Below are 12,017 nucleotides of genomic sequence, written 5' to 3' on the forward strand. Positions count from 1 at the left end.
GGGTGATTTACAGAAGTCATCTGTGTGTTCAGGTGACACGAAAAATGAAATTATTTTAGTCTCTTCGCTGCTCGAGGAACTTTGGAGTAAAATCTTCAGGTTCCAGACTTGTTTGGACCAAGCATATAAATTGTAGGAGATAGAAGCTCACTCTTCCTCTGGTCTGTAGCAGTGCAGGGCAGCAGTGCTCATTTACCAGAAACAATTAGAAAGCATAAAGCCGTATCTGATTGCAGGTTTTTTCCACAACACAATGAAATCCAGAAGATACAGATGGAGCCTCGGCTGGGTTCCCAGGAAATTCTGTGCCTGTTCCTGTATTGGGGGTAAATTGACAGCATAAAAAACCAAGGAGTGTTAACCTGGGTTTCTTACATACCCGTCTCTTCTTTCAATTCCTACCTAGCCAGCCTGTTTTGCCAGGAGTTTCAAATAAAACAAGTGAAACCAGCTAGCTTACCTGGCTGTTTGCAGGACAAGGAAACAGAGCGTTAGGACAGCCAATCTTCTCCTAAAATTGTAGGTAGAGTTCTTAGCAGAGACTAGGGAGAGAAGGCTGTATTGCCATCCAAAAGATAATAAATGGCTAGAGGAACTGCTAGATAAAATGCCTATACTTTTAAAATACACTAGAGAACTTGAGAGACCTGCAGGATATTCCTTAGAGAGCATCCCACGATTTTTAGTGTGGTTTTGGTAGTGTTAGTAAAATATTGCTTGGTTTTTAAAAGCCTCTCTTAAAATTTCAGTAATGTTTTAGATGATGCAGTATTCCTGTGCACCCAAGGTGGACATTAATCAGTGCTACTGAACAAGCTGCTGAGACTTATTGCTTAATTAGAGCATATGCAAACCTATTTGTCATAGTTGGCAGAGGCATGTAGACCGAGCTTAAAATGGTAAAAATGCCTAGGTTCCACTCTTCGGAGCTGCACACAGCTGTTCTTTCTCTTCCCTGCTGCATTTTTTCAATACTTTAACTTGTTCAGACCAAGACAAGGGTTCCAAATTTTCTCTGTCTGGATATAGGCTCATAACTAGAAGTAGCCACGCGATGCTCTCCGCTCACTGTCCCATTTCTACCTTGATGTGGCAGGCTGTGCTGTTCAGGAGGGTTTGTTGGCGTGGTTGTGCTAGCCTGTTTGCGTACGTTTGCGCCTCTTGTATTAGCAACTTTTGGGTATGGGGAGGCGCGCGATGGAAAGGACCGATACCTTCAATTTTGTCTCCCGGTCTAACGCTGTACGGCAATATTCTGGGTTGTTCTGTAAAGTTTCAGGAAGCCACCTGGAGATGACAGGCAGCGGTGCGCTGGGCTGTACCGAAGGTGTGTACCGTAAAGCTCCCATTATGCAAAACCGTGCACGTGTAGTCCGTTTTCTTGATATGCCTCTTGGCATGGAGGCACTTGAGCAGATGTTGTAACCAAGCCTGTTAAAGCTAGGGGATTCAGTGAAGGAGGGAGGCACTGGAGACAGTGTTTTTACCACAGGACTGTAGTAATAGGGAGCATTAGCTAAATTGAGTTGACTTAATAAAATCTTGATGCATTCCAGAAAGATTGTGAATTCATTAAGGCCACAGCTGGACAATCTGTTCCCCTCTGGTCTGCCATGCCTAGTTTAGAGCCATTGAAGAGAGTTGTCATTTACCTTTTCTGTTTAATTACTGTAAAGCTATTCCCCTCCCCGTGATTTTTTTTTTTTTTTTAATCCCTAGCAGAGCTAGGCTCTGGGGAAATTAAACAGCAATTATTATGTTTGCTCACTCCGTTATACCACAACAGATACTTGAAGGTAAGTTGATGTGTTTGTGTGATTGGCTTCCATAGGAGCAGCGGCTGCTGCAGCAGGGCTGTCAGAACCTCTCAAATCCAGAAATGCATACACGGTGTTAATCCTTTGTTTACCTAAGGCAAGACTAAACACTAACGTGGGGCACAGCTCGTGTTGTGTATATTACGTTTGAAAACTACTGATAAGAAGTTGGAAACCAGGGCACGCAGCACTTGCTGGCGCTCATGTTAGTTCGTTAAGGGTATGGAAGAGTTGGTACGGCCTGCCCCGGTGTTTTGGGATGTGGCTTGGAGAGCTTGACTGAGCTGCAAAAAAAAGAGAGGTGAGAGCAGTGGGTGAAAATGGTGAGAGAGATACGAGAAAGGTGCCACGTGCCAAGGAAGTAATCGCCTAATAAATGCAGATGGCCAGCGCAGCGCACACGGGAGCGCTGGGTTGGGGAGGACGTGGGCTGTCGGGCACTTGAAGGCTCCGGTGTCAGCTCAGCCTCCAGAGCTGAATTGCAGACAAAGTCTCACTGCTCCATGCTCTTGTGAGAATGGATCTGAACAAGTTCTTTCTCTTTAAAAATAATCCCAGAACAGAGCTAAAAGGAGGTGACTTTTTTTTTTGGTGTACCTACAAGATGGGGTGAAATGGCCTTGGCAGGAGAAGGCAAGAGATTTGAGTTGTGAGCTCCAGAGATATTTCAGAATTGATGAAAGCAGAACCGTGGTCTTCAGTGAAGAACATATCACCTCTGTCTTGTGAAACTTCAGTAATGGGAACGTAGATGTTCTCGAGGCATTAAAAGCCTGAAACAACGCTTCTCATTTTGCTTTGTGTGTGTTTGATAAATAGCTTGGGACAGTTAATCAGATGTTAACATAGAAAAATGGAGTTGTGTTTGCAGAAAGGAGAGGTGGTGGTGTATCAAGTGGAGGTAAGGCTGTCAGTATGAACAGCTAAGCAGATTGGGAGGGAAGTGAATCTTCTCCCCACGCTGATGGAAAAAGCTTTTCCTTGATGGAGTCGATCTGGGAGGGCACTAACAGCATCTTTCTTGGACATGGCACAGCACAGGGTGAGAGCCCCTCACTTGAGGGGTGGTGTTGGAATAGACTTGTGAGTCATTTTATTGGGACTTTCCTTCTAACACATTGGATTTATTGGTGAATGCTACAAATGGATGTCAGCAACATCAGTATCTGGGAGATGAGGTGGATGTCAGGGACGGGAGGCAGGCCATTAACATTCCACCATTTTCTGGTGAAAGAAGCAGCGACTTGGACACGGAAACCCTTCCTGCTGGACAGTTGCCTCAAAATACTGGCTATGTTACCACCAAACATCTGGAATGTTACCACTGCTCTGATTCATTAGACGAGGAGCTTTGCTGAAGAATGGTTTTGCGTGTGCTGTGAGGGGACTGCTTCATTGAACCCTCGTGTTTCTCATTTGCGTGTGTGTTCTGGGTCACCCATGTACGTGCAGCCATATGAAATTTTGCTGCTTCGTGTTCGAAGCGGTGCTGAGCTGGGCCGTGCATCGCTTAAGTTCACCATTTCCCCGCGAGGCTTTGCAGCAGTTGTTAATGCCTGTTTTTATCGGCGATCCCAGCACTTGGTTAAACAGCAGCACGTTACTGCGTGCAGGGAAGGGTAGAGGGTGACAGAAGCAGTTGGATGGTGCTTATTGCAAAGGGAGACTGTCTCCTCCTAATTTCAGATGGTTTGTGCGCTTCAGGGCACTAAACTGGGTTAGAGTGACAAACAAGGTCGCTGTTTCAAGCAGCAGGTTCAGCCCTCCTTGAACTTGACTTGCAAGCCTTGGGTTTCTCTTCCACCATCAGCCAAAGACCTCACCACAGGTGGTAGTTGCTTCAGTGGTCTCACCCCTTCCTTAATTTATCTCTGAAATTTAGAAATGAGGGCGATGTCACTCTGAAGTTGAACGAGTGTAACGATGCAACGAAGGATGGGTCAGTCTGCTTTATCTTGCGTGATTTTCGTGCGTGTGTTGCTAGCAATACCCGGTTTCTGGCACAAAAAACTTCAAAGGTGACATACAATACATTTGCAGGTTGTTAGGTTAGGACTATTCCCCTGGGCGTAGACCTGCTACCCAGAAAAGCAGATTCAGAGCAGCTGCTCTCCGCCCTCCCCCGGTGAAGGAGAACCAGACTGCCTCAGTTCATCATGCTGTTTGCAATTATAGTACAGAGCTGTAGGATGTGTTGACTGCGAGACCTTGTGGTGAGGTGAGATCGCCAGGAACAAAATGATCATTACAGGCCATTCGTGTCAGCAGCGTTTATGCTTTTCTGTTTGCTTGCAAGCAAAAACAGCAGCTAATTTGCAAGGCTGCCTTTTGTAAAAGGGCTTTTGATCAATGCTTGCCTGTGTTAATGTTTCAGTAGGCTATTGATTTCTGCAACAGCTTTTGTTCCCTGAATTTATGTGCGATGGGTTTCAGCAGCGCACGCTATGCATGTTTGATTAAAGTTCATTTGACTTCCCTTGCAGCAAAGCTGGAAGCTGTTTTTACTCCCTGTTTGCAGAACCAGAGCTTTCCTGACTTACTCCTTTGTGCTCAAGCTCTTGCCACCCGTGCAGTCACCAATATGCTGTTTCTAATCCTTCCAGACTCGCTCCGCTCCAGCATTTAATCCCTTAGGTAGACAATATAATATTAGATAGCCAGGCAGCTAATAAGATGTGGCATGGAATTTTTTTCAGCGTAGTACGTGTCTAACCTGTGTCTACGTATATAACATTAACATTCTCTGTGTGTGCTTCCTCTCTGACTTTTATTTCTCTGTGTCGGAAAGTTGAGTCATTTACTGAGTCATGTAGCTGTGCAGTCTGATGGATTCGAAGTACAGAATATTCTCTAGTCCTTTCATATACCCAGATTTCATAGATGGGGTAAAACTAGTTGTTGAATAAACTTCTATTTCATCTTTATCTGCGTGCATTTGTGACTGCAGTTTTGGGAGGGCCTCAGGGAAAGCAGCATTATGAAGTTAGTATTTTTTTATAAATATACACCTCTTTTTTGAGTTTGGTTTATGATGTAGTGCATGTATAAGTTGTTAAACTTCCCTTAGGACCTGGCGGGTTTGCGATGTGTAAATAGAGCTCAAATAGATTCCCATTTCCTGTTTTATGATAGGAGGAAAAGATTGGTTTGCACTCTGCTGTTGCCATATGTCAGAGGACACATTAATTCACTGACATAAAGACATGGGATTTACTGACTTGCTCCTTGGTGCTGACACCTCAGATATGATATAAATGAATTTATAGGTAAAAACGTGGCTGGTTTCATTTGCAAGAGACTTTCTACTTGTGAAAAGCATTGCATAAGCTTTTCTGCAGAGCTTCGTCTGCCTCCTGGCACGGGTCGTATCCTCCGTTTGACAAACAGTTGTGCCGGATGGACTTTGAGCCCACTTAATGGACTCAGAGTAAAATGTTATTTCTAAGGCAAACACGTACAGTTGAACATGCAGTAGCAGAGCCGGGTGCTGGGCGTCAGAACTCTGTGTCCTTCCCAGATCTGACATGGCTTGCATGCTCATTGCCAGCCTGCCCCCATTTTCTTTAGGAAGGAGTTATATTTTCTTAATTTTTTTTTTTTTTAGTAGGACTTTTGTCCTTCAGAATCAACAATTGCAGGTAATGATTAATTTTGCCCACTTCCTCCTCCTCCTCACCGAGTATCACTCTGAATACAGTTTGGTGTGAATATTGTTCAGGTCTGTGGTGGAGATCAGTAGCATCAATCCCAGTCTATAGCAGCGCAGATAAAAAAACGCATCTGTTCTGTCTGTTGCCATAAATCAAAGTTGTGGTTGTGTTCTCTTTCTGGTGTTTCTATTTTTAAATTAGGCATTGGTAAAATTCTTAAGTGTCTTAAATGTCAGCAGTTAATGTCTAGAACAACATCCTCCTTTTGTCTTTCAAGTGTTGCAGTGGTACAGATGTTAGTTACGGCTGTAATTGCTTGTTTGAGGCCCTTGGGAGAGTTTGGATTAAGGGTGTGTCTTTATTAGAGTTAACTTGAGTGATCTGTCGTGAGTATAGGCTGCAGGATTTCCCCACAGAGGCAGCAGGCTGAGGTTATGTTATTTGATCAGATAAAATGCAGTTCAAAGAAACCCTTTTTGTGGGCAATTCAGGTATGTTTGTTCTGATGTTGATTTTTTTCAAGGGGCTGGTTAGAACTTCTCCGATTTTCTCTTGGAACTTGAAAGAAACAACACCTTTTACCTTAGAGGCAGACAAGTCGCCAGGAAATGATGGGGTTTCAAAGTAAGAGAAAAGAGATTAAAACCACATGCTGTTCTTCAGTTCGGCATTACATCCGCTAGTTTGAATGGCAGCTGCTCTAGTTTTTGAATGTAAGCCAGATTCATTATGCTGTGAAATTATCACTCGTTTCTCTAGGTGTGCTCTTTTAACTGCTTAATTAATTTAGATGTGGGCATATATATTCAAATTAAAACACGATTTACTGTAGTAGGGTTGTTATGGTTATAGACTTCTTGTTGAACACGTTTTTATTCTAACTTTCAGCTTCTTAAACAGGTATATTTAAAAATATCTGTACGCGTAATGTAGGTTGACAAAATGGCAGTATCTGTTCGAATTGATCCTTATTCTTTCTGTAAACACCAGAGAATCCGTAGCGGTTACCGATTATTTGTTCTGACCGCTCACTGGAAGGCGGTACCTCTCCGGATGCCGTGCCTCCTGAGCTGTGCAGGGGTGTCTCCGGGATGCTGAGCCGAGAGCAAGGGCAGCCCCTTCCGAATTGCTGAGACCAGCAGCAGCATCAAGGGGAGGCTGGATACGTACTACCCGACCTCTTTTCTAGTGGAGGAGGAGAGGAGTGAGAAGACACTTCTGTTCCTCCCCTGCAAAAGCAAACAAAAAATAATGAGGATTTTTTTTTTCTGTCTTACCTAAAGAATTCTTTTGTTTGGCTGAAATACATCGTTGAAGCTTCCTACAAAAATACGTGTGCACGCATACAGAGAGCAAAAGGGAGGAAAAAAGCTGACAAGTCAGATTTGCATGCCCCTCTAACATACTCCTTCTGTATTTGCAGGGAGAACTAATCACCTTCTATTACTATTGGAAGAAAACCCCTGAAGCAGCAAGTTCTCGAGCCCACCGTAGGCATCGAAGACAGGCTGTGTTTCGGAGAATTAAAACTCGAACTGCTTCCACTCCAGTCAACACTCCCTCCAGGCCCCCCTCCAGTGAATTCTGTAAGTGGAAGCTAAAAGTAATGCATTTATCTTTGTTTAGATGCAGGGAGCAACAGTAATGTAACGGTGCTGTACCTTCAAGTGAATGAAGCAAGGAAATGGAGTTCAGGCAGTTGCCCTCTCCTGGTCCTATACCATTATGCTGGAATGTGGTGGGCGTCTTTGATCACCAAGAGCTTTGTGCAGTTCTTAAACGTAAAAGCATCCTGTAAGGATGGAAACATTGCCCTGGTACTGAATTTCCCTACTCTTTTCTTGGGTTTGTGTTGTATTTTCTCCAGGCTTGTTGCAGTAATGGGAATTAAAAAATGCAAAACACAGGAAGTCCTTCATCCCTTTGGAAGGAAGTCCCTTTCGCCCGTACTGGTGGCCCATACCTTCTGCTTGATCTCAGGCTGTGCGCTGCAGCCAGCACGGTTGTATCTTAATGCATCTTGGAAAAACTTTGGCCTTGACTGAAGCAGAAGTGTCTAAACAAAGAATAATTACCCAAACCAGTGAAATGTACTGCATTAGTAACGTCCGTGTGGCTTTATAAACTTCGATATAAAAGGCTTATCTTACCCTGTGAGTTTCGAGTCTTTCTATGGACGAAACCCAGCACATTTCACATACCTTCTAAAGAAAAGGGACTGTGGGCAAGTATGGGGAAGGCAGAAATTGGCAGAATCTTATTAATGTGGGGGAGGTAGAGGATGTGGTGAGCAGGCAGGACAGAGAATTCTGGAGAGGGTATTAATGAGGTAGTAAGAAAGGGCTGTTAGCTTCTCCTTGCTGAAATTGATAGGGTTTATTGCTGATTTCTGTGCACAAGAAGGGAGGATCTTGACTCTACAGCTCAATCCGTGATACTGAGCACTTGAGAGTGCATGTGGCTGGAAGGACTCATCCATATGGATCTGACTACAGGATGAATATAAAAATCAGTTTAGTAAAAGAAAGCAAGTTCTAGCCTGGTGTCAGTTTTGCAGTCAGGGTTTAAACATCTGCAAGAATGAATGTAGAAATTATGTAGTGCTAGGAGGCACTGTTATTAAATGGGACCCTCTGTTAATTGGAAGAGCAGTGAGTTGATGACAAACGCTAATGGCAAGTACTGTAGAATCCCTCCCTCTCTATAACCTGCATGTAATACAAAATATCCGCTTGGAACCTTTAGAAAAACCAGTATTCTTGCATCAAGAACTTCTTTTCTAATTAGACGTGAACAAAAGAAGCCACAGGGCTTTCTGCTTGTGAGAAATTATAGACCTGTTACGTTGTGAATTTATAGTGATGGTGCTAGAAAAATGTAGTACTCTCAGTCAGAAAGGATTTACTCCTGTGTTGTTTTAGAAGATGAGGTAAGATACAGGTTTTGTGATGTCTGCAGATTTTCGGTGGTTTAGATGGTGCTTTTTAGCTCACAGCCTTGTAATCAGCGAATTTGCTATATATTTCTTGCCCCAAAGGAAGGCGACCCTTTCCATACTCTCCACTTCTTTGAAACACGACATTCTTGAAATCTGAGTCTGCCACGGGTTAAAAGTCTTACAGAGCCTTGCAATAAGAAATGGAAAGCTGGTAGTATCTTTGTAGTACCTCTCATCCGAAAGAATCACAACATGTTTTTCAAACAGTTACGTTATGTGCAAGCATCGTTTCTTCCACCCACAAAACACATCTAGCTCTCGGGTTAAATATAGCCGCTGACTAGCAGAGCATAACAGCAGTCCCCATCTGGTTTAGAAGATGAAGTCTAGAAACAAAATAAAAACCAGAAAAGCCATTGCAGTATCTGTCCACAGAATCTAGTAAAGAAGGATTTAGATATAGAATATTTGATTTTAAATTTGACCGGGTTCTAGAGATAAACTTCCTTTCTTTTGAAATTTGTGCTTTTGGAATGCAGCCCCTCTAACTAAGCATGAACAGTATTTGAACAAAGACTTAATTGAAAAAGTACCGTGTACTGAGTCAAAGGTTCTGTGAATTGTATCACTCAGTGCATTCCTGGAATCCTCCTTTAATCTGTAGAATGATCGGGTCTGGCCTTGCTTTGTTTGCAAAATCGGAAATACGGCCATCCAAGGCAAGGCGGTTGTAGGAAGTCACAAAATTTGTGTGAAGACTATTATTATTAATGGTTGTTTTAGCCAACTAGGAGGAAAAAGAAAATCCTGCTGAGTTTATCTTTACTGTTTTCCTCTTCCCTTGTTCTTTACTTATTCAGTGGACTTGAGCTCGGCCAGTGAAGATGACTTTGACAGCGAGGACAGTGAACAGGAACTGAAGGGCTACGCCTGTCGTCACTGCTTCACAACCAGTAGGCACCTGATTCATTCCTGTATTTCTCTCCTTTCTGCTACTGCCTACTTAATGCAGGTTCATTCAAGCAAGAGCGGTTTGTGTGCATGTACAGCTGTTCAAAAAACTGTGGGGTTGAATCAGCTACAATGTGCAGCATTCCTAGCAGGGTTAATCATGCTTTGCCACTGTGAATTAATATTGCAGTGACAAAGGAGAATCCTGAGAGGTAGACGTTTATATAGGGAAAAAAAAAATCTACATAATCCATAATCTATGTGATCTATTTGTGATATAACAAATCAATATTGGACTGTGACTGTCACACACAAAACTTCTTTACACGGTGCCACATCTCTTCTGCAGCAGCCTCATTCCTGTAGGTATTCCTGAAGGTTGTCTGAGATTTGGACGTATGCATGGCATGGAAGTTTGAGCCCCAAAATAGGGAAGGGAAGGAAATGAGAAGTTCATAGCTCACTTCATTTTAAGAAACCACAGCTTTGGAGAATAATAGCTGCCTGTTAGCTCCCAGGTAGAGGATGTAAGGCTTCTTTCTTTGTTTTCAAAACTGTAGTTACTTAAGTAAACAAATAGTTTGCAAATTGAATATTGAAGATGTGCACTGGAACACAGGCTAAGCCTGGAACACAGGACAAAGTTTTCCAGAAATTTCTCCAACTTTTGTTGCCCGTAGAAAAGCAGCTACTTCTCTAGTTGTTGTGTGCTTTTTTAAATAATGCAACGTGTTTGTGCCGAGTATCTGGTCCATTGCTTAGTTCTAAGCTGTTGCTTTTCCTGCCCAAAGCCTCTAAGGACTGGCACCACGGCGGTCGAGAAAACATTTTATTGTGCACTGATTGTCGCATTCACTTCAAAAAATACGGAGAGCTGCCACCCATCGAGAAGCCTGTAGACCCTCCACCCTTTATGTTTAAGCCTGTCAAAGAGGAAGATGATGGACTCAGTGGAAAGCATAGCATGAGGACAAGGCGGAGTCGAGGCTCGGTAAGCTTAACACTTTGCATTGCAGCTTCCTCTGTAAAGAGGAGGTGTTGCCTGGAAAATGGTAGTCGAACTTCTGAAATGACGCTTTCTCCATCTTGCTTGTTTGTCATGGTATGTGCCTGCTGCCGCATTTGTGCGTGCAGGTGTGAAGTTTGCTAAAGTTGAGGCTTTCCTTGGAAAAGAGCTGAAACATCTCTTCTTTCACATTCTAGTCAAACTTATTTTCGTGATTGAAATGACTGGCAGGGGACTGTCATCGTAAGGGGGCACTCGACCAGTGTATCACTACAGTGTACGTGTCCTCCTTCCAGCTGGATCCTGTCGGAGGTGAGCCCTTGGGCTCATTTTAAAGGAGGAGTTTTAAAAAACTAAATGCTGTTCATGTGGTCTCTTCATATTACTGGAGTTAAAAATCTCTTCCCTCCAGAAACCTGTGGTTTTCTCCTATGGTTGGTGTGCTCTGTCACAGAGGTTTTACTTGGGGTGAAATGCCGGGAGCCTTACCGCGCACAAGGCACCGGTGAGAACTCTTGACAGCAGCTCTGGTTGGTTTGACGTTTGCTTTGGGTTTCGGCTGATAAAAAGCAGCAGATGTATTTCTTTTCCCTGCCCTCCCCTCTCCATCTTTCTGATCGTGATGATATGATCATTGTTTCTAAATGTCTTGTGAGGCTACGTGGTCAGGTAAGGTTGACTTCATTGTTTTTATGGTAGCCAGTCATCCCGAAAACTGCCAGAGCGGGAGGGAAACAGCATTGATTATTGAAATACGCTCTACTGTGATTCCTCATTGACATTAAAACTGTGGTTTTACAAACTGGTCTTGACTGCTTGAATGCTGACAGATAGACTTTTTTTTTTGATGGAACGTGCGGGTCGCGTCCTACCTCACTCACTCTCTGCGTGTGCGCGCTTACAAATGTGCGTGCGTGTGTTTTATGAAGAAAATTTAGCATGCAAACAGCAGCAGCTTTGGAACGTCTTTCTAATGTTGTCATTTCTAGCAGGCACTGCTAAATGTTTTTAAGTAGACAAGCACTTAATGTTTTTAAGTAGATAAATTAAGGATTTGCCTCCTGTTACTTTTAAGTCCAGACGAGCTTTCAAGGAAGAATTGTAACAATGTTAAATGCTCTTGGTTTTTCATTTTTCACGCTCCTGAGTGCTGCATCCATTCCCCTGCTGTAAGACAGAAAAAAAATTAGAGGTTGGACAAATGCTGACTTGGATACGTTTTCTTTCTGTTAAGATGTCTACACTACGTAGTGGTCGTAAAAAGCAGCCAGCCAGCCCTGATGGTAGAGCCTCACCTATTAATGAAGACATCCGTTCCAGTGGCCGCAACTCTCCGAGCGCTGCCAGCACCTCCAGTAATGACAGCAAAGCAGATTCAGTGAAGAAGTCTACCAAGGTAAAATTTTCCCGTTCTTTTTTTGTGTTAGGACTGGACACCTGAGGCCTCTTCAGACAGCTCAATGAGATGCAGATTCTGGGAAGCCAGGGAATCTCTCGGTGACCTAGAAATTCCTACTTGTGTGGATAAGCAAAAAATTTAATGGGGCATCTGACTGATACTTTGTTCCTGTACATGAGGATGTGTGATGATAAAAACCATTAAAGTATCCCCACATAACCTTACCGCTGTCATGATAAATTAAGCCTTCAATTTC

The 12,017-nt window shown here is 43.3% G+C and overlaps 1 protein-coding gene across 6 annotated transcripts in view; it reads left to right on the forward strand.

The window, feature by feature from the left end:
• The window catches only part of RERE (arginine-glutamic acid dipeptide repeats), a 251,426-nt gene that overhangs the window by 226,224 nt on the left and 13,185 nt on the right, over window positions 1-12,017 (forward strand). For all 6 annotated transcript variants that reach the window (XM_054849562.1, XM_054849563.1, XM_054849565.1 and 3 more), the window contains 4 exons: window positions 6,891-7,053; window positions 9,266-9,358; window positions 10,148-10,347; window positions 11,597-11,758. In XM_054849562.1, coding sequence (XP_054705537.1) covers window positions 6,891-7,053; window positions 9,266-9,358; window positions 10,148-10,347; window positions 11,597-11,758 — 618 coding nt within the window. The remainder of the gene's footprint in view (window positions 1-6,890; window positions 7,054-9,265; window positions 9,359-10,147; window positions 10,348-11,596; window positions 11,759-12,017) is intronic.

Source organism: Grus americana, chromosome 21, assembly GCF_028858705.1.
Source record: "Grus americana isolate bGruAme1 chromosome 21, bGruAme1.mat, whole genome shotgun sequence".
Taxonomy (NCBI): Eukaryota; Metazoa; Chordata; class Aves; order Gruiformes; family Gruidae; genus Grus; species Grus americana.